We start from the raw sequence: 27,756 nt of genomic DNA on the forward strand, positions 1-27,756 counted from the left end.
AAAAAATAGTAATAGAATTGATGAGTTTAAACATAAATATAAAGGTATGTGTCAATCAAGATATATTCAAGAACAGGCTTAATGATTGATTAGATGGAACATTGTGGGTGTGGTGTATGAATGTTAACACCTTGTATTAATTCTTTAGTATGTTACTTGTGTGGTGTAGAAGATAATTATTTAAGAATGTAATTATGTAAGAATGTTAACACTCTGTTATAATTTTTTTAGTATATTACTTGTGTGGTGTAGAAGAGAATTATTTATGTAGAGATACTGCTTGCAAACCAATGATGGTAAGATGATGTCATGGGGTAGGACTGGATAAGTCTGACTTCTTCCTACTCCATTCAAGCATGTACTAGGTATAAGCAAATTGATATTGGATTATGTGTAAAATTATGTGTGTTGACATATCAACTGTCTTTACATGCTTGAAAGAATAAATCAAATCAAATCAAACACGGTCATCCAGCTCAGGCTTGTGACCTTGTTCTTTACCCACTGAAATCCCTCCAGATTCTTTGAATCCTTTAATTATGTTCTGCACCGTAGAGGGTGACATATCCAAATCTTTCCTTGAGGAACATCGTTTTTAAACATATCAATAATTTTCTAACACATAGTCAAACTGGTGGTCCTCGGCCCATCTTTGCTCAAAGGACTCGGCCTTTCCTGATGCCCCTTTTCTACCAAATCATGATGCAGTGACCTGTTGACATCACCTGTTTCAAATGGAATCATCATTTCATTGTTTTACCTCATTACCAGCCCTGAAATGCAACGTCCCAACTTTTTTGGAATGTGTTGCAGCATCAGAATTGAAGTGAGTGTTTATTTTGAACATAGAATAAAATGCACTGCTGTGTTGTTTTCAAGATAATACAGGACACAGATGATTTACACATCATTTTCAGTTTTAAGTTTGATTTCACATACATCCCAACTTTTTCTGATTTGGGGTTGTATTTTGTGCGTTACAAAAAAAAAAAGGCTTTGTTAAGTCTGAACTATGACTGTCTTCATTAGCTGAACTCTTCCAGATCTGTGAGATATCTCTGAGGTAATCATTGAAGTATGACTCATTAGACAGCAATAAATACCAACATGAATACAAACATTACAAAAGTAAAAACAGAGGCAAATGCTTAATGTTAAAGCAAAATCTGAGCTAAAAGAGGTAGGTTTTTTTTTAGGTAGAGTATGGTGTACATCCATTGTGGACACTCCTTTCTTTAAGAACTACATAAAGTTGATTCCATTATGATCCCTGTCCTAATGAGAGGAGGAAAATAAAATAAGTTGAGCCAATGCATGGAAGATGGCCTACTACAGTATGAATGATGTCATGCCTGTTGTACAGACAGGACTTGGCAACAGTTATACAGAAAAACATGATCCACTGTAAAGCTCGCTGGTGATAGTGTACCATGAGTATATTGCAGGCATTGTTACTGTGTTATGTGGCCTATACTGAGGAACTCTCAGCACAGATGGATCCATGTAATATGTGGTATAGATTTCCACTGACTTATGGTTTTCAAGTTCCAGTACATTAACAGCCACAATACAAGTTAAAACCTAGTGATTCAGAGCAGCCTACCACAGTAAAACCAAACAGGAAATGCTGGGAACGCATATTTAATTTAGCAGTATATTACAAGGGTGAATTAAACATTATTTAATCAAATATTCAATCACAAAAGGAAAATGAGGTTCAGTCAGAATTTCTATGTGCTACTGACCACATGGTTAGTGGCTATATGATGCATCCTCAAGACTTTTTCCTGTTTGGTTTTCAAATCCCCAAGAGAAGGGTAAAAGAACAGAGTAAAAGAAGAGAGTAAAAGAACAGGGTAAAAGAGGTCCCTCTTTTACCCTGTTCTCATGTGGAGGGAACTCTCCCCGTGGCACTTAACATGTTCACCTAACCTCCCGCTGTATTAAACATGCACAATTCAACACTGCATCTCCATCTCAGAAAACAGAATAAAATCAAACCAATTATCTACATATAGACATGTGTTTTCAGAAACAAAATCCACATGGAGACTTTTCCAAACTTCAAAAATCAGTAACCAAGCACATCACACCCCTCATCAAACGGGCATACTATACATATTACTGCCTACAGATACTCGAGCAGGGGAACTTGTGGGCCACATGGAATTTTACACATACACATATGCACGAGTGACAAATTAAAGGAAAAACCAGAATAAAGAGTAGAGAAACATAAATGCCAAGGTCACTGCAAATCAATATAAACTTGTTTTGAGTGATCACATTTATTCTATGATGAAACCTTTCTATTCTGATGGGGGTGTTCACTTCCAGGATGACAGTGCCCTGCCCCCCCCCCATCCACAAGGCACGAGGGGTCACTGAATGGTTTGATGAGTATGAAAATGATATGAATTATATGCTTCAGTCACCAGATCAACCCAGCCAGCATGTTAGATGGGGCCCTCTACCACCACCATCAAAACACCAAATGGGAGAAGGTCTTTAGGAAGAATGGTGTTCATTTCTCCAGTAGGGTCAGTGCCAAAGTGCACTGAAGCCGTTCCGGCAACACACTAAGATAGTTTTTGTTGGTTGTTTCCCTTCATTTGTCACCCGCCTGTATATGCAGACTGTCACAGTGACTGATAGCGAAGAGTTGGACTAAAGCCACAGTGATGGAGGTGTGATAAAATCCATGTGGGCTTAACACAATAAAGCAACAACAACTATCAACTATCTCTCTCACAAAGCAGATGTTAGAACACATCGCACTCAACAGCAAACAAACGCTCTCTCTTTCACCATTTTCCTCTAAGATCATATAGTAATACTGGTTTGCTGAGATGCAGGATGCTCTAGGTCTGATGTCTGATGCCAACACAGGAACTGTGTCGACAGATTTATTCAGTCACACAGCGAACAGCAGTCAAAAAGAAAGTTTTAGACTGTGTCACTTCTGCAAATGCTCTCCTTTAAGACAAGCTGGTTTAGTGAAACCTCCTGCACTTGGCAGGAGTTACACTTAACAATTCCTTGGGGAATTGTCTTGAAATAACAGATGTATCATCTCATATAATTTTACCACAATCCCACATGCAGCAAGCCATACATTACTGGCCTCTAACATAAAGCATTTAAATTCTCTTGGCGGTTTGGTTCATAAGCCATTAGATGCTGTCTGATGAAGCATAAGCCAAAGATGACTGACAGCAGAGACACAGCATATATGTTCTTATCATATACAAGCTTATCCTCCAAAAGCCATAGATAGATAGCATATGAGTTTAGTACATTATATAATGAGGATACCCAAGGTTCTGGCTTCTGATGTACTATAATGTATCAAGTGTACAACTAGCTTGGTGATCTATATGGCTTATATAAGAGAGCAGCAGAGTATGTTTAGCTTGTCATCCTTTTGAAAATAAAACCACAAAAATTAGTAAAATACATCAACCCACCACTACAAAAATAATAATCTGACCGAGTCAAATACACAAGCAATTCCTGTTGAGCTATTCCTAACTCATTCTCACCATAACACACGATCAGTCAAAACACAGACCATAGCTTCTCAGAACATAATAATGATGAATCAAAAAATGTGTACAGCAGTTTTATATACCTGGTATTTACATGATGCAGCCACTAGAGGGCTGCTGCGCAGCACATCGTCAAACAGGAGGGATGGGTGTAGAGGTGAGCACCACCTCTTCAACCTGGCCCTCAGACATTCTAGAGAATCCACTTCCCAGTCAGAAATGAAAGGGGTGTGATATCTGTGGAGGTGTAAAGCAGCTTCCCAAGCTCTCTGCCCACTGAGCTCACTGTACACTGAGGAGGAACAATTCATGGAATTGCTTTTAAAGTGAAATGATGCAGAAAACACAAAAGCATTCATTGCAGTTACATCTATATCTATGCCAATTCCAAGAATGCTGTGCAGCTATATATTAACAAGAAAGGCTCCTAGCTTTGGCCTCAATTTTCTATTCCAGTTAGATTTGGCATTTTAGCCCTTTAAAATCGGTTATAATATAGATATTGTAAATCAATACATAGGCTTACATAGTAGCTTACATAGTAAAAGGTAGTATAACAGTGCTTCGGATAAATGTGGTAGCAATTAACCATTTACAGCGAAATAAACAAACAAAAGAAGAAAGATGACACAATTTCAGAAAAGAAGCCATAATGCAGGCTTTTCATGATTGACACAGTTAGTGGCTAATTCTCACCTCAAAACAAATCAAAACCTCATTACAATACAGAATCATCTCTGTACTCTTCAGTATAAACCTAAGAAATGACATTTTCCTTCACAGGCTGTGAGGCTAGTGAGGCAATATGTGTGAAACCCATGGAGCAGCAAGATTTTTTTTTTTAGGAAGCTTTTTGATAAAGTTGTTGGCCACACCTTTGGTGAAAGGCATGCGTTTGGAATTATATACATAACCATATACATACGTTGCCTTGAAGACAGAACAAGATGCAAAACAAAATACAGAATTTCTGAAACAAATCCAAACATTAAAAAAACCTTAAGTCATGTGCAGGCACTACTTTTGCATTGATAAACTAAAATGTTGTCCACACTGAATCTAAACTGTTCTGTGTAAAAGTTACCGTTTCACATGTGATGATAACAGAAATAAACCCCAGAGGTAGCTCAACTGAATGGCTAAAAGAATAACTGAGTATGTTTGTTGTGTGCACGATGTGCACACATAAGATGTCCTGGTATTTGAAGCAGCTGTATGTTGATTTAAATACAAACAAAACATTATATGGACAGGCTGTCTGCTGTGAAGATCCCTTGTTTACTGCATCTCATAACATCTGCTTGCTCTCATCTGGCCTTTACACCAAGACAGACTTCTACTGACATGAAACCACAAACTCAACACATGCGCGCGTGCACACACACACACACACACACACACACACACACACACCCACACCACTTTCTCTCCTCCATGCGTCTCATACTTTACACCTTCATCTAGTCCATCCAGCATTTCTTCCGGTTCGTCCCTCCATTTTTACCCCCAGGGGTCTTGTCTCCTGCCTCCTGCCCCTCTGCTGAAGTTCGCCCTCTAGGAGACTTCGCTGCCGAACACCTCCAACACCAGCGGGGTGAGCTGCATGCTGTGCTCCGGCTGGAAGGAGAGCGAGCGGTACTGTTTGGAGTGCTCCTCGTTGAGGCTGCGCAGGTCGGCCAGCTTCTGGATCATCTTGGCGTACAGCAGCTGTCCTCCTGGGTGGTGAAGCTGAATGTAGGCCTGCAGGGTTTCTGACAGCTGGTCTTGGAGGGCTTCAATCCGTGTGTGATCCTGCACTCCTGGGCGGTCTGCAGCAGAGGAATGGACAGTCTTGAGATATTATACATGACTGAAAAACTGAGAATTACAATGTTTGTGCTTGGATTCATTATAGAAAAATCATAAGAAGTCTAACTGCAAGTTACATAAAACTACTTGATCTTTGTGCTTGTATTCCTACCACTCTGGTCAGGTGGCTTGTTAATTTTAGATCTATGCATTGTTGATGAGGTGCCTCGCAAGCACAAAGGGATGAAATATCCATTAGTTACACATGCTTGCATAACGAAATATGTATAACATACTGTATGCACTTTGTCTTCTGCAAATGACCTGACCTGCTTCAGGGGGATTTATATTGAGTGACAGTTAAGAATGATGTTTTGAATATTTTCTAATCTTAATGAACATATTCTTAATTGGAAAAAAGAGGCAAACAAGACCACTCATGAACAATTCATGATGAGTGTTCCCTGGTCCACATGGACAGACCGACAGTACCTGGAGAAAGCAAGCAGATGGCCATCAGCAGCACATGTTCCTCCTCTTGCAGGTTGAGTTTCTTCAGGCCCACCTGGAATTTCACCAGTGGCTCCAGCAGCTCCAGAGTGTGTCCAGCTAGGTAAGACACAAAATGGATTCAGTTTAATTTTTCCCTCATCAATCTACACACAGTAGATAAAGTGAAAATATGTTTCTGGACTGTTTTGTAAATTTATTAAAATAAAAAAACAAATAAATCATTTACATAGTAGTTTTCATAAGTATTCAGACCCTTTGTTATGACATTTGCAGGTGAGCTCTGGTTCATCCTACTCCCATCAGTAGTCATTAAGATGCTTCTACAGCCTTATTAGAGTCCACCTGTGTGTAATGTAATGTGCTGGATATAATTAGGAAAGACACACACTGGTCTATATAAGGTGTCACAGCTGATGGTGTATGTCAGAGTCAGAACAAAGACATGAGGTGGAGAGAACTGTCCATAGACCTGTGAGACAGGATTGTGGCAAGACACAGATCTGAGAAAGGATACAAAAACATCTCTGTAGCATTGAAAGTGCCCAAGAGCGCAGTAACCTCCATCATTCTCAAATGGAAGAGATCTGGAACCAGCAACAGTCCTCACAGATTTGGCCACCCAGCCAGACTGAGTAATCAGGGACAAAGGGCCTTGGTCAGACTGGTGACCAAGAACCTAAGAGTCACTATGAATGAAATCCATAGTTCCTTTCTGGAGATGGGAGAACCTTACAGAAGGACAACCATCAGACCTCTATGGTAGAGTGGCCAGATGGAGGCCAATCCTCACTACAAGGCACACAACAGCCCAATGGGAGTTTTCCAAAAGGCACCTGAAGAACTCTCAGATCATGAGAAGCAAAATCCTCTGGTCTGATGGAACAAGGACTGAACTGTTTGGCCACAATCCCCAACAGTGTGTGTGGAGAAAACCAGGCACTGGGCAACACCTCATTAATACCATCCCTACAGTCAAAACCGGTGGCAGCATCATGCTGTGGGGAGGTTTTTCTGCATCTGGGACTGGGAGACTAGTTGGGATAGTGGGAGGATGGATGTGGAACAATACAGAGCAATTCTGAATGAAAACCTTCTCCAGAGTGCTCAGGATCTCAGGCTGGGGTGAAGGTTTACATTTCAACAAAACAATGACCCAAAGTATAATTCCAAGAAAACACAGGAGCAGCTTAAGGAAACTCTATGAAAGTCCTGGAGTGGCCCAGCCAGAGTCCGGACCCAAGCCTGATAGAGCATCTCTGGAGGGACCTGAAAATGGCTCAGCAATAACGCTCCCCATCCAACCTAGCTGACCTTGAACAATTCTGCCAAGAAGAAACAAAGAAAATTCCAAAAGAAAAGTGCCAAGCTTGTAGCTTCATTCTCAAGAAGACCTGATGCTGTCAGTGCTGTCAAAGGTGCTTTAACCACATCCTAAGTCAAGGGTCTGACTACTTGCGTAAATGGACTCTTTTGTTCTGAATAAATTTTCAAAACACTTAAAAACCTGTTTTCACTTTATCTTTGAGGAGTATTGTGTGTACATTAATAAGAACAAAAGAATAACTGAAACAATTTTAAGCTGAGTATGAAACATAACAAAATGTGGAAAACTTGAAAGGCTCTGAAAACTTTGCATACAGACTCTAACATCACTATCTGTGCTGCACATACAATGAGAGCCACAGTATTTCACACAGCAGAGCCTCTGGGAACATTACCATCCTGCTTACTCATTAATATTTCATTTTGCCAATCTGAATCTCAAAACTACAACTATTACATTTTGACTGAGAACAAATTTGAATTCTGATCAGTGTATGTGTGTAGATGGATAAATGAGAAAGCAGGTAATTAGTGACTAATGTTTTACTGATTAACACGAGCGTGTCTCCAGTCTCTCACGTCATGATTGGGGCTCTGACTTGCTGAGCACTGACCAAACTGTGCCCAAATCATAAAATAGGTTTGCAGCAAATGCTCTGCCAGATTAATAAAGTTTTTTAATTAATTAATGAATTTGAATTGAGTAATTATTTACTTTTATATTATTTGGACAACGGTGATCTATAGTTGTTTGAATTGAGACAATATTAAACTGTGCTGCATTTTAAAGATTAGGTTTAAAGAAGTTGGGTTTAAAAGACTTTTAGAAGGAACTTTTAGAAGGAAATCTTACTAATGATCTGCCACTATGGCAAAATGGATAGATCTTTTTAAATGCATCTTTTACTAAAACTTGCACACTATTGATTATCGCATAAGAAGCCACATCTGTATTCTAGTCATATTTGTGGCGACTATTCAGTGATATTTTAAAAAGATCCCCAGAGCTGGGCTCCCAGGTTCACACAGTGGTTGTTCTGTGCGGTGAGCAGGTCAGGAGTGACATTCTTTAGCTGATCCCAGAGAGAGGGGGTTTTGTTTGAAAGGCAAATGGAAGCCTTGCCCACACAGTCTTCTGTGCATATGTACAGTAAGACTAGTTTTGCTGAGAAATTAGCATTAGCATCCTTTGCTTATGGGTGCATACAGAGTAACCTTATCTGTGCTCCTGGTCACCTCCTTAAGGCTGGGGGACTTCCTTTGAGCTCTGAACAAGAAGTGCTCATGTGTAAGCATCTTTTCTTCGACTATTAGCTGTGCAAAATGAGCTGGCTAGCATGCATAACATAGTCCTAAACACTAGTGTGTCTTCACAACAGCCAAACTGTAGACATGGCAGCACTGAGACTGACCTTTGGTGACATCACTGATCTGGTACTTAAAGTCAGGTGAGCCACAGGTCCAGGACATGTCTTCCAGGCTGAAGCTCTGATTTGAGCGCAGCATAATCACCTCAATGGCACTGGACTTGAGCAGGGCAATCTGGTCTTCTGCAGTGAGCTCTCTGCAGGGAAAGAAACCAGTAATAAATTATTTTAAAAATTAGTCCTCAAATAACCTTCATAATTTAGTGTTGCTCATGTCAAACATCACAGGAAACTTATGCAGCAACAGGTAAACACATTCAAATCAAGTGCCTGTGTACGGCATACTATAGGTTTAGGCTTGGAAAATAACAGTTCATCAGTTGTATTAGCCGTTTAAAAGGATTGCGCTTATCAGTGTTTTAACTGGCTACAGGTTCAAGGTCAGCCATAGCCTTTTTCATATGTATCTTGTGCAGGAAGAAAAAGAAAAACATCCAAATGATTCATTCTGTTTGCTTCCTCTTGCTGTGGTGGGTCACTGTATATGAAAAATGCATTTAATAAATATTAGTTAAACTGATGCTGTTTTAATTTTTACCACTGCTACGGTTCAAATTCAGCATGTAGTAATGTTATGAATTATCTGTAGATGTGTAAAGTAAAACTACTGAACTAATAGGAGACATGAGCTGAAACCTGCAGATCTTCTGGGGCGGTCTGGGGGAGTCTTTTAGGTCTTAGGGATAAGGTCAGAGGTGGAAAACATAACATTCCAGCAGTAATCCTACCACGTATATAACTTGCTGCCAGTGGGAATGACAGGAAATATAGGACCCATCTTGTTTTAGCCTTGACTTTGGGGTCACCCCCGAGACACAAAGGATTTGTTCCTGTCAATATGCTGAGAAACAAATATGCTGGAAGGCAGTAGCTGCCATCTGTGAGAAAGGACAGTAACAATGGAAACGCCTTGGGCAGCCATTGTAATTTTGCCTTTACAGCTCACATATAGGGCGCTGGCTTGTGTCTTTCACTGGTGCATTCTATTTGATTTACTCTGTTCTATTTTCAAGGTCTTTCCTGTAATGTGTCTATCATTTGCTCTAAAAAATGTGTGATCATCCAATAAACAACTTGAGAGTGTACCTGCAAGGCAAACACATGACTTCTCAACACCAAAGGAATGTTTTCCTTAAGGTTGGGCAATTAGGTTAGTCACCTGGTAACATACTGTACTTACAGGGCTAAACCTCACCCTAACAACATGATCATAAATAATGTATAACTCTGCCGGGTGAAGGAGCAACACAGCATAAAAGATGTTGCTGTAATATACAGGGTTATTCAAAAAGAATGAAACGAATTCATTACGCAATATTTTATTAAGGAAGGATTATTTTCAATGTGGCCACAACAACAGCGATCAACTCAGTGGATTGTGATATGATAATACGCGCGTGGGAGGAATTCTCATCGCATTGATGTTGCCCGTGCTGCAGGTGGTGGCCACATTGAACACTTGTAAGACAGGAAATAAAAGTTGATTGTGAGTAGAATACTTGTGACTTGGCTGGAGTTTTGTATTACTTTTCCTTAATAAAATATAATGAAATCGCTTCATTCTTTTTGAATAACCCTGTACTGCACTTTGTATCCCTAATCTATGGCCTTTAGACCACAGCCATCACAGTGGCACAATCGGCTAATACGGCAGAAAAACAAGCAGGTGTACAAAGTCTTCAGCACCCATTTAGGTAAAAAGTCACTAAGAGACATGCAAATAGAAAAGTTATGAAAGTTCTGTTAGAACAGCAAAAACGTTACTGTGTCAAACTACTACATTTGGTTACATAAGCAGGACTATCCTGAATGCCAACAAAAAAAATCTGATAAAAAGAATGTTCCTCCAAATACTGATATAGAGAGGAGCATATGTGCACTCTCCTCTGTCTCAGTGTTACGTCAGATACTGTAGGTGTAACAATAGATTGCTAAATGAAAGGTCAAAGCCAACAGCAGCTCAATATGCAAATCAGCCCAGCCCAAAAAGACAACAGGCACTGTTACACTATTGCGTAGTCGTGGTTTCTGCTAACCAACATGTTTTTCTTGCCATCTTGAATTGGTAATTGTGAATTCAGTAACAGTGGTTTTGCCAGCCTACATTCCTAGAGGTTTTTTTTTCTCAATGACATCAAATAGAGTGACAGACTGAAAACTCAGACAGAGAGAAAGATGTTCTTAACAAGCACACACACAAACCTGAAACCAGGGATCATCTTGGCAAAACCTATGACCTTCTGGATGCTATAGGAGACCAGATCAGCCAGGTGAGGAAGCATGGAGAGGCTGGAATTATCTTCCTCACTGGAGTCAGGGCTGCTGCCCTGCCCCTGGTACATCATCAGCAGGTTGCTGAAGTTCATTTTGGTGTCTACTGACTCTGCAGTGAGCAAGGATAAAAAGAGCAGAGCACATAGAGGAGAAAAGAAGACACCAAAGAACAATGCATTGTCACAAAGAACAACAGCATCACACTATTCCCCTATGAACATGCACACACTGCGCTGAGAAAACAGATTTCAGGGAACAGAGAGGGCTTTTTTGACTGAAATGATCATCTGGTCATGTCAACAGAAGTGAAATAAAAGCTTAGATGACAGCTCTGACAACATGTGAAGCATGCAGAGCTAGCTGGTGTTGTTTTGAGTCATTTGTGCCTGCTGAGTGTTGGTGGTAGGCCTTGTGAGTGTGTTCCTCGCTGTGCTCACTCCATTAGTTATGGATGCATTAATGAACTGATGTTTCCCAGTAGGAGTCAGGTGTCTACAGGGTACAGGTTATTCAGAGGATTCCCACCAAATTCTCAGTAAAGCACAGTAACAGATTACATTAACCAACATGCAAACAAACCACTGACCTGGACAGAACAGCCGTCGTAAGTCAAGCATTAAATCTTTACATTCTGCAACTTATCTCAAAACACGTCTGTCAATGTGTGAGAAAGCATCACTTACTATTGTAAGATATATTATTCTAATTTAATAACTTACAGTTTTAACTAGACAGCACTCAGAGAGTGCAAACCTCCACCAAGGCAGCTCCCTGTCCCCCATAATGTCATCACACAGTAAAGCAAGATTCCCATGACAGTTTGACCCTCATAATAGGATTCCTTGAAAACCTACCCCTAGCATTTGGAATCACATTTATATCATTATTAGCTTTTTCAAGAAAAATGATTTTCTTCAGGATCTAGCTCAGTAAATTTTAAAGATACGTCAAATCTGGTGACACCATACTGAGTCCGCAGAGTTTCAGCTAGAATTTAATCTCGGTTGCAGTTCTGTAGCATTATATGTTGTATCACAGTAACAGGTTTTCTGTGAGCCCTGTAAATGTGCACATTTGGGATAAGCAGATATGGAATATTACTTGAATCCAGATCACACTTGGGAGTGTTGTAAGTCTTATGTGGAAGTGATCTTGCATTCTCAGTCTTTTGTCTAAGCATTCTAGGCATTATGTTTGGAGTTATAAGCACTGAAATCTCACCATGGTGAAGAATCCCTTAAAAATTCCTGGATCCAGATAATGATGATGCAGATCAGCACCAAAATCTAATGGACTGTTCAATGGGCCATACCCTACCTCTCTGAAATGTGTTTCTTCTTATTTGTCTTTCTTTCAATGCAAGATTTGTTTCTAGATGATTCCTACAAAAGGATAGATGTTCTGGAAAAAACTACTTTAGTTACTATTACTGAGAAGCCAGTGTTTTCAATGAATTTTATTCTTCCCGCTGTGTCTCTTACCTGGTGAGTGACTGAAGGAGTTGGAGGAGGCGTCAGACAGAGAGCGGAGGGAGGCTGATCTGCGAGAGGCGCTACGTGTCACTGGGCCCTCACGCACAGGAGGCTAGACAAGAGAAAAGGGTAGAAATAAAGACCCCAAAAGATTCTGAAATAGGTCCAGTCACCAAAAAAACAAATGAAAAAACACAACATGAGAAGCCATAGAATAGAAATTATTGATTGATAATTTTAGAATTTACATCCATGCAGAAAATTGTCCTCGTTAGCAAAATGCAGGCCAATTTGCTTTTATTACTCTGATGCTCATTTAAAAACCCAACATTTCTGGATATGGCCATCTGTGTAATTTGTGGGGATGGAAATCTTTAGGTGCGTTTCCACCAGAAAGTTCCCATTATTTTTTATTCCCAGGTCTCCAGTGCATTGTGAGTTGCATTTCCATAGCAGGGCCAAAGCTCAGGGAAGATTAAACAAATTAGCCTGCTGGTATTAAAGCACGACAGTCGGCAGTGGGGTTGTAAGATTGCTGTAAAGTGCTGGCTATGGTTACCACATCCCATTGGTGGAGGACAGGCTGCAAGTCACTTTATGCAAATTTGTGTTTGTTTAACAGGTGTATTTTCTTTTTCTCAGTGAGATTTTATTGCACATACAGTAACGAGCATAGGCACTGTTATCTCAGTAATGTTTCACAGCCGATGTCATGCTCTCCTCCGCGGCCTCTGCCTGCTGCGCTCCATGTGTGGAGGAGCTGAGCTCCACCCTCAGGTCAAACACCAGGAGAAGCCGCTCCACAAACAACAAAACCATGTTGTCCAATCCACTAATCCCACTCGCTGGTCTCTTTGTGTAGGCCTACTGATAAAATGCTCCTTACAAAGTGAGAACCCAAGGAATTGGGAGTCAGTTGCATCAGTGCACCCAAATCATTGTTCACATTGGCACACTGATTTTTACTCACAAATGTGAGTGAGGTGCTTGCATTGTGGAGCTGTGTATTTGACCAATTGGCAATGTTCAGCACTATGGGCCTCACCCTGACAGTTCTTGGATCTTCAGAAAGTATTACCCACTGACTAGGTCCTTTTTTTGTGGGTGAAGAACGATGCCCCAGAACTAAACTTAAGAGTTTGGCTCCTCTGGTGGAAACACAGGTAGAGGAACTTAGTTCTGAAAAAGGCTCCTGTTCCCTGGGTTCCTCTGGTGGAAACTGGGGAGGGGGTTTACAAAATGGACAACAGCACTACAGGTTAGATGTTTAAAATAGCAGAGATGTCTGAGGCTAACTCGACACAGCAGTTAACACAACGCTGAAATGCTGTGCATCAAAGAGTAACAAAGATCCTTATACAAGTCTGAAAGTAAATACTGTGAATGCTTCTATTTTATGGGACTAAAGAAGTAACAAACTGCAAAGCTAAAGCAACAGTTTTGTTAATATTTGTCTAATGAAGCGGCGAGGTGGAGCTGTTCTCCCTTTTTTAGGAGAACAGCACAAGATTTATTTTAATGTTATTTAAAATCCAATAAGTTTTGTGTAATTTGAAATAAATCTGACAGCATTATGCTAATCTGATGACAAGCATAGGACACAGACCCTGAAGTGGTGAAAGTCAGAATAAGAGTCGTCATATGTTTTGTGGTGCGCCTCCACCAGCGTGGCGATGACTTGACTCTGCTCCTCAGTGAGCCGGGGCCGCCGTGCCTCTCTCTCCGCTTCGCGCTGTGCCTCCTCCTCCTTCCTGCGCTGAATCAGGTCCTTCTTCCTCTGCACTTCCTCATCTGTCAGAATGACTGGAGGGGCGATAATAGAAAGACAAAGAGGCAGCGAGAGTGTTAGAATTATCACACACAGGAAAAATAAACTTTCAGAATATATGAATTTTTAAAAAAAAGCCTGAACTGAAAAGAGTTTTTGTGTAAGAATGACATTAATAACATAGAGCAGAGGGAACCTGAGGTACAAACAGGGGACTTGATAGAAAACAAAAACAGCCAGAATGCCAGAATTCAGGTATATCATTAAATTTGGTTGCCTTCAGTGTTTTACTTTGTGATGACAGTTATGTCAATGTGATGTTCAGTGGGGGAGGGGTTATTCTCTGGAGAAAGAGAATGGGAGGGGACAGTGCCAAATGGAGACCCCTGCTCCACTGAACAAGTGAACGCATTGTCTTTCTACTGTTTTCTCCTTGTTGTTCTAGCAATTGAATTGGCTCATAGAGTCAGAGAGAGAGAGGAAGGGAGCAAGAGAGAGAGAGAGAAACCTGGGTCTCAACAACATACTGCTGTTTTTACAACAGCGATGCCACCAGCTCCTGTTCACATACAGTAGGGCACAGCGTCGATGCCGCCACTCATGGTATCCCCAGAAGCATTTGGGGTTGGGAGTGGGGGTGGGGGGTGGGAACATTCAGCTGGAAGTGAGAGGCCTTTGCTTAAAAGAGGCCTGTGGACAATATCCGGATATCAGGAAAAAACAAGAAAAGATGTACCTGCTATTTACAGAGCACACAAATAAACAAGACTGTGTGGAAAGAAGAGGTCTTTCTGAATTGTACATAACAGCAGGTGTTTTAACTTCAGATGGAGTGTACTTACTATATACAATGTGGGGAGGTTCCACAACTCAAACAGAACATGTAAACACTAATGGGGGCAAAGACACAGAGATACTTGATCTCAATCCAAATTAAAAAAAAAAAAATGAAGAGGCACATTAGGTCCCAAAATCTGCAAACAAACATGTTCTACTATCAAACCATTGAAAAAGAAACAAGGGTTCAATTTAAAAAAGCTGATTTAATGTAATTTAACTATATCAGACAATATTAATGTGTAAATTGTCCTAGTGGGAAGGTGGTCCAGGATTAGTCCAGGACATAATGTTGATTCATAGTCAGTACTTTCAGGCCCAATTCTACAATCCAAGGGGCCAAAATAACATAAAAAACCTAAATAAGTCCACTATTTAAATATACTATGCAGTAAATGACTTGGTGTTGGGTTACAGTACAGTACAGTATGGGTAACAGTACTGCCCTGAAGACATATGGGTCACCTGCCATACTTAAACTCTTTACTCATGCCAATGTCCACTTTCATCATGCCAATGTCCACACAGCGTTTGAGCCGACATGCCTGGCAGTGGCGCCTGTTGTCCTTGGTGATGGTGCAACTGCCGTTAAAGGGACAAGTGAAGGTGGCCTTGCGTTTCATACTGCGTCTAAATAAAGTGCATACATTTTACAGTCTGTTAAGATACACAGATGTATCAGTGTATAAACACACAAAAGTAAAATTCTGAGAATTTCCTGAAGTCATTAAGAATAAAGTTACTGCTCTAGATGTGTGCCTACACATGTAGTTCTTTTGAGAGAGATCTGTGCATACAATTTGAATTTAATAAATATAGCAATGTGGCACCCTTGGCAGTGTGTTGCACAAATTATAGTTATAATGGAAAAGGATAAATATTTTTGCCCTTCAGGTTTGGGATAGAGTGGAGCAACATAAATATGGATCAGGGCCAAGGACTCCAGGTGTAAAAGTGGAGTCTTACCAAATGTTGACGCAAAGTATAATGATTGAGTCAGTGATGAACATACATGTATGAACATTTATACACAAATGTGAGCAAAAACACACACTTGGTGGGAGTTCAAATAAGGGCCAGCTGAGGGAGAAAGACGGAGATTATGAAACATCTGTAATTTTCATCCTCTCCGCTCAAATATCAACACTGCCGAGAGGGACAGACGCAAACAGACGGACACATCAAACAGTCACAGACACACAAAACCACCACTTGTCTTTGGTTAAATTGGAAACTCATGAGTATATCAATGAGCAATCAGAAGCCAAGGCAGTAACCATAGGGCCAGGCTCATTTGTATTCTCTACCTGCTGCTGAGCATTAGTGTGAGCATGAACCTTGCCAGTGGGTGTTTGTGTGCACTTACGCAAACCATGGGTGGCAGTTACATTTTATGTGTGAGTGAGTGGGTGGTCATTATATATGCAAGTTCAGACCTGTGTTTGTATGCTAATGTGTCCCTACATGTATGTCAATACCTTAGTCAATCTGCATCTTTTTGTTATCACCAGGATAATATGAGCTACTGTGCTGGCTACACAAATCCTACTTAGCATGTGAGCATATCTGTGTGCATTAGACATGCTAATTTATACCTGCTTTACAGTGTATCTGTGACCTCACATATGCTTGTGTATACCTGAAAAAACCCTTGCAGCCCTCACAGGTCATGGCGTTGAAGTGGAAGCCGGTGGCTCTGTCACCACACACGCCGCAGATTCGGGGCACATTCCTATCAAACTCATCAGGGGGAGTGGATGTACTCACAACTGTGGGGTCCATCACTGAACAGACAAAGGGGAATGAACAGAGAAAAAGGAGAAAAAGCCAGGTTACAGGCATTGTTTACTTACCCCATAACTCTGCCACTGAACAGTACACACACACACGCACACAAACAACCTGAAAAGGGTTGCCAACTTCTGACACCTGAAGGAAATGTAAGAATATTTTCTCTAGTTATAATCTGTTCAGTGATGTACTTCATAAGATATCTGAGAGTACATATAATAAAGTCAGTTTTCCATAATGAGATTTTGGTTATATTTCAACTACTGTCTATTTTTAAATCTTATACTGAGTGTGACACATCTCTTTCCACCTGTCACCATGCCAACCAAACACTGCTCCTTCCTTCAGGTCAGCGTCAACCAGTCCCAGTCCCTTTAGGAGGGGATCTCAAATCCAGTGTTTCAATACTGGTGTGAGGAACTGGAGCCACATGAATAAAGTGCAAAACCCTTGTTCCACTCCAAAATGCTGGATCTGGTTACATTTGATTACATAGTGCCCCAACTATCAATTTCACTCAACAGCCTTGGGAGAGGAAGAAAAAAAGCATGTCACGGCAAGAATAGCATCCTCATGAACAAACAATCACTGTCCCTTTCACAAAGCTCCACTCTTATTCTTTTGTTTGCGTCCACTGCAGAGTGAAAGCAAAGCAAATGACGGAAGGAAATGGAGGGTTAAGGATAGGGAGGTGATGGTAACTAAGCCTCAACAAACCTTAATAAACTCATAAATCAACAGCCAATGAGGTGTGGGCCCTGGTGAATAATTTATATTTTGACAGAGCTATCTGCTGCTCACTTTTTAATTAAAAACCACTGTTCTAGCTATACAACTGGCTTCTTTGTTGTTTGTTTTTCTAGTTAGTACAACTGTGACTATTATGACCAGTAGGCCTTCAAACCAAATTCTGTTCCTGGCCAGTACTATTAACAGTACTTCTAGTGCTTAGAAAAAAACAAAGGGTCAAAAGAAGAAAGTAAACAGAGGATCTAGTCACTGCCTTAGTGCAGCAGGCATCACAGAGAGCAGTGGCAAGAGCATCTACAGTATGTTGACGTCTTGTATCACAGCACCACATGCTTCAACCAGGAGGAGTGGTCATGACCCCTGTGGACCGCAAAACAGGTAGTGTGCATATGAATAGAAGCAGAAGCCACATGCAGAAACTTCTTGTGAAGGGAATTCACCAGCCGGGTCAAACTGAACTCTGATCAACAAGCAGACCACAAAGAGACTCGGCGGCTGATGGGGAAACACTACTGGCTACATCACTGAGCTCCTGAAGCAGTGAATTCTGGCCAGTAATGCTGCAAGACCTGACAAAGTAAAACTTTTATTGCACTAAATAGAGCATTTACTGCCATTCTACATAATGACTGTGTAAAGTTTCCATGAGCAGTGTGTCCATGGTGTTGTCTTGATTATATAGGTGAGTCCTAATCCCTCCTGCTTTTCCCAACGGTCTCAGTGCACAACTTGTGTTTCTTTCTTCCACTCATTATTTCACACACACAGCTTTTCTTGCTGAGAGCAAAGGTAAAGTACAAATGCTCATTTAAACATACCAGGCTATAAAAGCTATACTAATAATCAATCATATTAAACAAATGTAATGTCTTCCTAACACTGTTAGAGTAAGATTTATGCACAAACGCTTCAAAACAAGAGCTCCGGGCTATTTCGAACACTTGCCTTCCAGGTAACGTACTACGAATGGGCACATTTTACATTTAACATTCACACTCGACAGTATGTTACACCAATAGTGTCAGTTACACTGCTGGCAAAGCTCCAAATATCCTGTTTGTAGTCACAATCAATGCCCCTAACCTTATCTGGTTTGTCTGTAATCAGAAATGATTACTATGGTGATTGTTCATTTAGTATACAATGCTGTAGAAGTTGGCCAACAAACACGAAAATCACGTTAGGATAATGTGAGACGTCCTCAACAAAAAAAAAAGTCTGTTGGGAACCAGTCATTCTCATGTACAGTATTAAAATGAAGCCTGCTGGCATTTTGAGAGTTTCAGTGGAGTACTATGATCCAGCAGAAACAACACAGTATCGATAGCTAAATAAACCTATAGGTCTAAAATATTAGCTACAAAATTCTAAATGCTATCATGTAATGAAATGTTACATCGTACTATCCAAATAATTAGGACAGCCCTATTAAAAGCATAAACTCTGTTCTACTGCATGCAGACAGACTAATCCCAGCAGGCATTCACACTCATCACTCACTGTGAACCAAGAGCAGAAACACCCATTTGCCTTACTATATCAACTTATCACTGAAGTCAGTCCTCTGTGACTGCATTCAGCCTTGACAGGCCATTACACTAAATGCACAGTGCTATTGAGAGGACTCTAAATAATGCATCAGGTTATTAGCCCCGATCTGTACTCATTCCAGTCTCAGACACGCAAAGCCTGGGAACAGGCTTTGAGCTTTAGGCTTCTACTGAATGTTTTGCTCTTGACATACAATCTAATCTGTCGTTGCTGTAATAATTCAGAAAAGGACTCTTCCTCAAGTGTTACATTGGCATAAAGAACAAGAATAACTGATCCTTACAGTGTTGAGTCCATCTCAATGATGAGTAACTGTGTGTGGATTTTTCACCTGATGGATGGCTAATAGAAGTCTCAACACCAAATCACAACATCTGACAAGAAGCATCCAATCTGTGTTTGTAACAAGACAATTTTACCAACTAGAAAATAACCATGTTTTGATTGGGCCGTTTCAGTAGAAGGGCACTGGGCATTGGCACTGACTGTACTAGTTTAATAGCAGAATTTTCAGTCAGCAGCTTTTAGAGCTGCTAACTGCAACCAGTTAGAACACAAAAAAACCTTTCACATGACAAATAGATTTGCTGCTCCTTGCAAACAGAAGTGGTGTGTTTTTGGCAGAAAAAAGATGAGAACACATTGACCTTAAAGCCAGACAGTGAGAAATAGACTCTGATGCAGATGGGAGTTTGAGTTGTTTTTATGTATGTTTTATATTCTGGGTCATCTGATTTACTTTTTCTACATGCTCTCCACTAAACCAAACCTTTCAACCAACTGCGAATATTTCAATCATGCACAACTGTTTATGAGGACATTTGTAGCCCAAGATAAAGGTTAATTTGGGGACTAAAAATATATCAACTCTTTAAAGTATCTCTTCAACCCAAAATTTACAATGCTGCTTTTATAGTGATGTTCAATTAATGGGATCTGATCTTTATTTGGTCGCTGGTTGTTTTCTGTTATATGAGACCTGCTCCTGCAGTGGCCCTTTTCAGCACTCCAGGAACTGAGATGTAATTTATTAGCACTGCACATCGCTGACTGGTCAAAGAGCTGTCCAGACTGCAATGATGTATACAGCCTGTGATCACACTGTAAACAAGCACTGGTTTAAAGTGGAAACAGTAGGACAGGACGGGAACGGCTTGTACTTTCTGAATGTTTAAACAATATGGCCAACTTTCTGACTGCTCAATAAAAGCCTGTTATAAAAGGAGAGCGTGGATTCTTAATAAATGGCTTAGATATTACATCCAAGGCAACAGGTGATGGGTATTACCACATCAAATCAACAAGAAATACAGACTAGTCATTGCTGTTGACACTGAGATACAAGGGAAGCAAAATGTGGACAGTCTGTCAGTCAATGGCAGTGAAAGCTCTCTACTCCATATACAAGATTTCTTTATTGAAAGTTGTTTATATGAGTGATTGTCCTTAGTTGACCCACTGCAAACCAAGTGAAATGTAGGTTCAACATTTTGATTTAGAACTTGTTTGTATTGGCTTAAACATCTCTCAAATTTAAAACATCTGTTCTGCCACAGCACACTTTTCTCTGGCTTCTGTAACCTTCTTACCATGTTGTTTACCGTCGCAATGGCAAGTATGTTTTCACAGTTTATGCGTCCATTACACTTGACTACAGCGACAGCTCAGATTAGTTCTCATCCACTGCGCTGTGAATGGCAGTTTTCCGTCTGCAGTCCGAGAAAGGAAGTGTGAGAGTAGTGTAGGAGGAGAGAGGGATAAACACGAAAAGCAGGCCGAGTGGACTCTCTGTCAAACTGAACTGCAGAAATCAGCGTTAGTTTATAGCCCCTGTTCGCGCCAGTGCCACCAGTGGCGCGCGCCCAAAATGACGTCACAACCGCTGGCGCGCGGTGTCGCTTCGCCAGGTTGCGCAGGTCTCTCAAAATGTTTGTAACTTGGCGCTCGCCAAACAGGAAATGGACGAGCGTCTCTCCAGACAATCACTGCGACCTTGTACAGACATGTATGGCTTGGTGTGCTGGTTAGGTACAAGGCTGAAACACATGTTGTTTACCACACAAGCATGCTACAAAACGTGATTCCTGTAGATTTATTCTCCTACTGCCATTCCAGTGGTGTAGATTGTGTGTTTCGCAGCAGCGACACCCATCGTCTAGGAGAAGACTGCAGCGAGTCGAGCGCCCTAAACGCGCGTTTAAACGGTTCCGATTCTGTGTTGACGTCACAGTTGGCGTGCGCCAATAGCAAAAGCGTCGAACTTTGAGGAGTAGGCATGGAGCAGAGGCCACCAACACAAACAGGCTGTTTTTTTAAAAAGCTGGCCAAAATACACAGTCATAATCCACTTCAATTTTATGTCAAATATAAAGCCATGCCTCATCTCTGACAGCCCTCCATCTTGGAAAGTATAAAGTAAAAAAGTGTTTTGCTGTTCATGCTGGAATCACATTTAGAGTATGATTTATTTCTGTTGGTGCTGGTTCACTCCCGTTTATAAATCAAGGCGCTGATTCTGGTATTATCCTTTTGTCTGAGTGTAACATTTATCATTGTCACAAAGAAAAATCAGTGGGCTGGTCAGCTCCATTATGTATGAGAGAGTGTGGTGTCTGTACATTTAATGTTAATGTAAGTCTCTTTCAGGCTGGAAACGTTTATGTTTAAAGGCGGTATATGTGCTGGATGTGATAGGGGGCGACGAGCTATAAGTGACAACCACAACTTCCTGCTCACCCAGTGAGAAATAATACTAAAGACCAGGACAGTTATTTAATACTTACGGCTTCAAATTAAAATTATTTTCTTTATCAAGTAAGACAGAGGCAGCTAGTCCTTAGAAATAAGACAGAAGGAAATGTCTGGCATTTTATGCTTAACCACAATTGCTAATTAAATTTCTGTTGACTTGCTCATCATTCATTTATCAACTAATCTTTTCAGCTCTAGTAAAAGTGTTTGACGGTTCTTTATGGGTAAAGATTGAGAGAAGAATCGATCAGGTAGTGTAAAATGGGTGCCTTCTGCAGTGATAGAATCAAGTGATAAAGGAGAGAAGCACCTCAGTGATGCATCAGCAGTGGTCAATAAGCAAGACATGAGGCCTGCTGTAATTGTGCACCACAAAATGACTATAGCTTGTCATTTTAACTGAGGTGATGAAAGCTGCAAAATAAAGACATTACTCCAATAGTGGTATAGCTGGGAGGACAGGCTAGGGAGTTTCCCCTTCTTGTAACCCAACAAACTAGCCGAGGGAGGACAACTGCTACTTAGCATGCGGTGGAACAGTGACTCATCTTTTCCTCCTTTGATTTATTCACATTATGTTTGAAATGACACACGTGTCTCCTAACTCAGGGACTGACGATAGAAAGGTTCCCTGGGTGAATTTAGAGACATGACGCTGTCTGCAGAAGCTGTAATGCCAACAGTTGATGGATCATCAATTCTGAAATGGTCTTGTGCGAATTAAGATCAAGATGTCTACAAAAACCACTCATCTTATCATAAAACAGAATCATTTTAATAACCCGAGTCTGACTTAGACTACAAAAAATGTCCAGAGATCAAATATTTATTAAATAACATCTCACAGTTAAGTTAAAGAAAGGCATATTCCTTCAACTGCACTGAGTAAAAAAGCAGAATGTGACATGACACAACCTTTACCACATTTATCAGTGTAAACTGTCTGCATCATTTACATCCCAGTGTCCCTAATTAACACCGCTAACTTGCACCTTCTAAATAGTTGACCAAATCAAAGTGTAATGAAATCTCAACTACAGATGATGTGCACATGAGAACAGTGTAGAGACTTGTGGTGCTAATATGAGAAATAGTAACACTTCGTGCCAGTGATGTTGCATAATTAGCAAGGTCCTTATCATATAGTAATTCATAAATGTGTGCTTTCCTTCTGCAGTTACTGTGTCTAGAGCTGTGCGATAATCACACAGCAATAGGTACCAAAGTGGACCACAGCAGGAGTCCAGTGTCACCCATAAGGTAGCTACTCATCATTTCATTTCCAGCTGCATTGTTTAAGTATATGATTACCAAACAGGAAAGTGCTCAAAGGTGCCCTATTACTTATAGAGGAGACCTAAATGAAACTTCAGCTGTGAAAAGGATCTTGAGCACAGCCCAGATGTTAGATTAACTTTCAATAAAGTCAATATCAAGTGATTACAAAAACCCACCCTCCACCAAGAATCACTATCTAACTAACCTAATTAAGTGCTGCTATTAATGCCTGGCTGGGTGTTAAAATGAAATGTGGTTGGGAACAGTGCAAGATGTAGCATAATGGGTAAAGAGGAGGATCCAGACAGCATTCAAGGAGGGATTATTTTAACTGCACACAGACATGTAAAAGAGAGAGGGGAAAGCGGGAAATAAAAACCCTCTGGCATCATGTCCCAAGAATGTCAGCAATGAGCTCACAGACCACATCCCAACACTTAAGAGTCAGAGTCGGAATCACATCCAGACATATAACAGCACTGGAAGAAAGAGAGGGATTGCTGTGGAATGCCTCCGCGCGAGAAGGAGGCCTTCTCTGACAGTCCAATGAGCATCTCTCTCTACATCACATGACACAATCCCACAAATGGTTCTGAAATTGTTCCATGCTGCCAAACGTTTGTCTTGAAGGGAAAAAAAAGAGTGAGAGAAAGGTATACAAGGGGAAAGTGACGCAGAGAGAAGTTCTGAAGAAAGTTGGAAGGAGACAGGACAAAATCTAAAGCGATATGCTTTACTGCATACTTCAGGCTAGGTCACTACAAGTACAGAATAGACCTACTGTAAAACAAACATGATCTGGGATGACCCAAGCTGCAGAGAGAAGTGGGCTAGAATGGAAATACATGGACATGTAATTAACACATAGAACAACAGCAAAGAGAGCGAAGACAGGACATTTTAAAGGGGGTGGGGTGGGGCGGAAAACAAGTAAAAGAAAATGGCTGGGATTGGGATGATGATTTGGGATACATGACAGAATCAGTTTTATTCAAATGTGCTAGGTGTTGAAACGTGTCCTTAGAGAGAAAAACCTGAAAGACAAAGAGAACAATAGACAAAGAAAAGAGACAGTGTGACCTAACAACAACAAAGCAGACAAACTGAGTCTGTAATGCAGCTAAACAACTGGCTGAACAGACTAGTCTGGTCCTGTCCCTTCGCTTCCCTCTCTGTCGTTCTCCCTCCTGCAGCCTCCACTGGTCGATCTCATGCTCTCTTCCTATGAGCACAGGGAACATGCTATAGCAGCAGAAACAGCACATGACAAGGTGACCTGTGGTCCACACAGGATGGGGTAAACTGGGGTAGAAGGGGTGGACGGTCCCGTGTCTCATGTCCAACCCTATGGTCTCTGCATAACCCCCCCCCCCAGGCCCCACTGCTGATCTGAGAGAGAGAAAGAGAGAGAGAGAGGCAGTGACGGCAGCTTGCCCCCTTACACTGGGCCCCTTGCTGGACTGTGGAGAGGGGAAGGAGACGAGGCACGGAGAGGCCCACTCAAATGCGCACCAAAAGTCCTGTTTAAGTCTATGCTGAGAATGACAGAGAATGGACACACACAGCAGAGTGCCCACAGAAAGCTGACTGGACAGACATCAGGGTGAGGTGGGCGCAAATGCATGTAACCCACAAGCTAAAGTTATATAGCCTCCATAAAATGCTGTCTCTCTATCAAGTAATACAGATGGGTGACAACTGAAAGGAAAAACCAACAGAATAGTGTCTCAGTAAAGTGTTGGGCCACCAGAACAGCTTGTATGCTTCCTGGCATTGATTCTACAGGTCTCTGGATTCTGCTGGAGGGATGAACACCGTTCTTCCAAAAGGCATTCCCTCATTTGGCGTTTTGATGTTGGCAGTGGAGGCGCTGTCTAACACGTCACTCCAAAATCTCCCATAGGTGTGACCTGGTGACGGTGAAGGCCACAGCATATGAGTCACATCATTTTCATCCATATCAAAACATTCAGTGACCCCTCATGCCATGTGGATGGGAGCAATGTCATCCTGGATGAAACCACCCATTTATTCAGTTTTTCTTTCAGTTTGTCACCTGTATGTACTTCTCTTAAAACAATGCAAACTGCCTGGCATTTGTACTTCTATTAAAAACTCAACTCTTGGGTAAATAAATGTACATTTATAATACAATGTAATGTGTGTCACATGTAATGCATTATTACATTGATATTTAGAAAGCAATCAAGACATGCACCCACTGGCCTGTATATCAAATAGGGCATGTTTTGCTTGCACTCCGTGCACAACAAATCTTACCCATCTGACATGTTTGGCCTAGACACTATCAACTACAGGCGGTAATAGATGACCCAAAGACATTAAGGGCAAATGTATTAGTCTAAAAGACAACAGAGCATATATGAAAAACAACATGCATGCTCAGGGGTACATACAAGTGGATCTTTCCAGTTAGGCACAGCGGCCTCTTTCTTTCTATAGGGTTACATGTGAGAGGAAGCAACCAATTGCTATAGTCACGAGAGGGGGGAAGGGGTAGGGTATTTCACTGTATAGGCGATCTAATGGACTGTACCATCACAACAGCACACAGCTCCATAAACAACCTGCAACAATCATGGTCAATAAAAGACACAATCTGAGCCCATTTCATAGCTCCCCACTACTGGTCTGTGCTCAGTTCTGACGCATGAAATGAAAATTAATTCCAAAGCTCCAGCACACTCTGTCCTCATTTGTACAAAGTCTCCAGTACATTCCCAAATAATACAGCTTCCCTATTAAAATTTCCACATCATTTAAATTCAGAACATATGTGACTGTTGATCTTAAGGCAGCTAAGATACCGAGAGGGGAAACCATGTTTATTTTATTTTTTTCTGAGCAGTTGACAAAAAACAACATCCTACCTGCTATGTTTCAAGTGTCAAACTGTTTCATAAACAGAAATTTATATATGTAAGAAATATAGCACTGGGCACACTGATACACGTCACTAAGGCAGGTAGGAATATATTCCCCTTGCTGTCGGCTGTATTTGGTCCCTTCAGATGAACTTTTAAATGATTAGCAGCAGAGAGGGAAAAGACAGAGATGCTTGTAGTAATGAATAATCTCATTATTAGCCACTTGGTCAGGTGCTGGCTTCTGTGTATGATTGTGAAAGTGAGTCCTTCTGCACTCTGATAGCATCAGGACATGGTTACATGCAGGGAAGTTTAAAAGTACGGTAGGTTCTATGACAAGAGCTGAATTCTGCAGGTGTAGTTGTAACCACAGCATCTTGTCAGTATTTTGTTATGTCTTTATCAACACAAGAAAAAAAAATTAATCGATATTACAGTGTGTTATAAAATGGTGGTTAAGCAGGTATGGCCTCATTTGGACAGGGGAGAACACTGTGTCTAAATAAACAAATTCCTTTTCAGTTCTGCAAATGTAATTACACAGCAATTAAAGTCAGGCCTCCGTTTAGGTTTTATGAATTTCACAGACTTAGATTATATCTTGACAATTATATTTACCAAAGTTTTATAAAGTACTGATATCTGCAGTTCACATAGGGTGAATATGTCACTTCAGCAGTTATATTACAGCTGTATTAAATGTAATACTTAATACTGCTCAACTTATTCCTCAGAAATTTCTTTTTACAAGTGACAGTGAATTGATTTATTATAACCAAACCATGATACTGCAATCGTAGAAAATCTGTACAAAAATGTTTAACTTGAAAGCAACGTAAATAATCACTTAGTAACACGTGAATAGACATTTTCACCCTGTATCTTTTCACAGACGACCCAGAATAAATATTCTCGAGTGTACATCACCAGGTATTGATTAAAAGCAAATTAAATATGTCTCACCTGAGGTTTTTAGCATGCCCTGGCAGGACAGGTAAAACGTGGAACCTTTCTTAATCCTGTTAATCCTGTTCAATACAAGAGCAAAATGGCACGTCTCAAGTCAGTGAATGGGCCTTTTCGCTGGTACGCGACCTGCAGTTTCTGTTTATGTAACGGTGAACTATTTGGAATAGTAACATAGACACTTACTGGTAACAATCACGCAATTAGGTAAGTACAAAGCACTTAATTGATTCAAAGACAACTGTACAGCGCTACATATTGAGCCTTTTATGTGATCTTTGAATAAGAGCAATTACAATAACTCAAGTCTCGACTGTAGCATTCCTCCTGTGCATGCGAGTTTCATACCTCAGCTCAACTTTTCCCCATCAAGGCAGAGCTGCTTTTAATCCTCTTAGTTGCCGTTCGTGGTCGTCTTCATGCTCTTGCAAAGTGTGTCCTCTCCATGCTGACTAGATTAGCTCTGAGGAGAATGGACCGCGTTGTACTAAACTCGGAAATGTGAGGCGACTTGGGGAGAAAACGTCAAACTCATCCGCCCTTCCAGACGTCGGCTCTCACAGCAGCGCTGGTAGTGGCTAAAGCTAGCGTGGCTAGCTGGCTGCTTTAACCCTGTATCTCGCCACTAAGTTCAGCCAGCTTATTAACTGTTCTGCGACCGCGGCTACGAAAATGCAGCAGAGCACATTTGACACACAAGTGGATGTCACTGACAGGCAAAGCGCACGAGCTAAGGTGGAAAAAAAAAACTCAGTCACACCTACGCTGGTCAGTGGAGAAATATCACGCCTTCCCCACAACCCAAATAAATGGCCATTACTTTTTTGTTTG

At 40.9% G+C, this 27,756-nt stretch overlaps 1 protein-coding gene across 1 annotated transcript; it reads right to left on the reverse strand.

Moving 5' to 3' along the window:
- Positions 1–3,617: 3,617 nt before the first annotated feature.
- On the reverse strand, positions 3,618–27,733 carry LOC109956265 (vitamin D3 receptor B-like). Its single transcript, XM_020593240.1, has 11 exons — positions 27,274–27,733; positions 26,923–26,987; positions 16,590–16,734; positions 15,416–15,580; positions 14,685–14,803; positions 13,952–14,148; positions 12,355–12,457; positions 10,802–10,982; positions 8,585–8,736; positions 5,829–5,945; positions 3,618–5,356 (listed from the first exon to the last, which is right to left on the reverse strand). Exons 2-11 carry the CDS (start codon positions 26,936–26,938, stop codon positions 5,103–5,105), a joined length of 1,449 nt encoding a protein of 482 aa, XP_020448896.1. The 5' UTR covers positions 26,939–26,987; positions 27,274–27,733; the 3' UTR covers positions 3,618–5,102.
- Between the last annotated feature and the right edge of the window lie 23 nt (positions 27,734–27,756).

Source organism: Monopterus albus, unplaced genomic scaffold (assembly GCF_001952655.1).
Source record: "Monopterus albus unplaced genomic scaffold, M_albus_1.0 scaffold18.1, whole genome shotgun sequence".
NCBI lineage: Eukaryota > Metazoa > Chordata > Actinopteri > Synbranchiformes > Synbranchidae > Monopterus > Monopterus albus.

Coding starts and splice junctions, on each gene's coding strand:
- LOC109956265 (XM_020593240.1), bottom strand. Junction 14,149..14,684: donor CATCGACGCTGTGCCCTACT/GTATGTGAACAG, acceptor TCGCCCCTCCAG/TCATTCTGACAGATGAGGAA. Junction 8,737..10,801: donor AAGATGATCCCTGGTTTCAG/GTTTGTGTGTGT, acceptor CTTTCCCTGCAG/AGAGCTCACTGCAGAAGACC.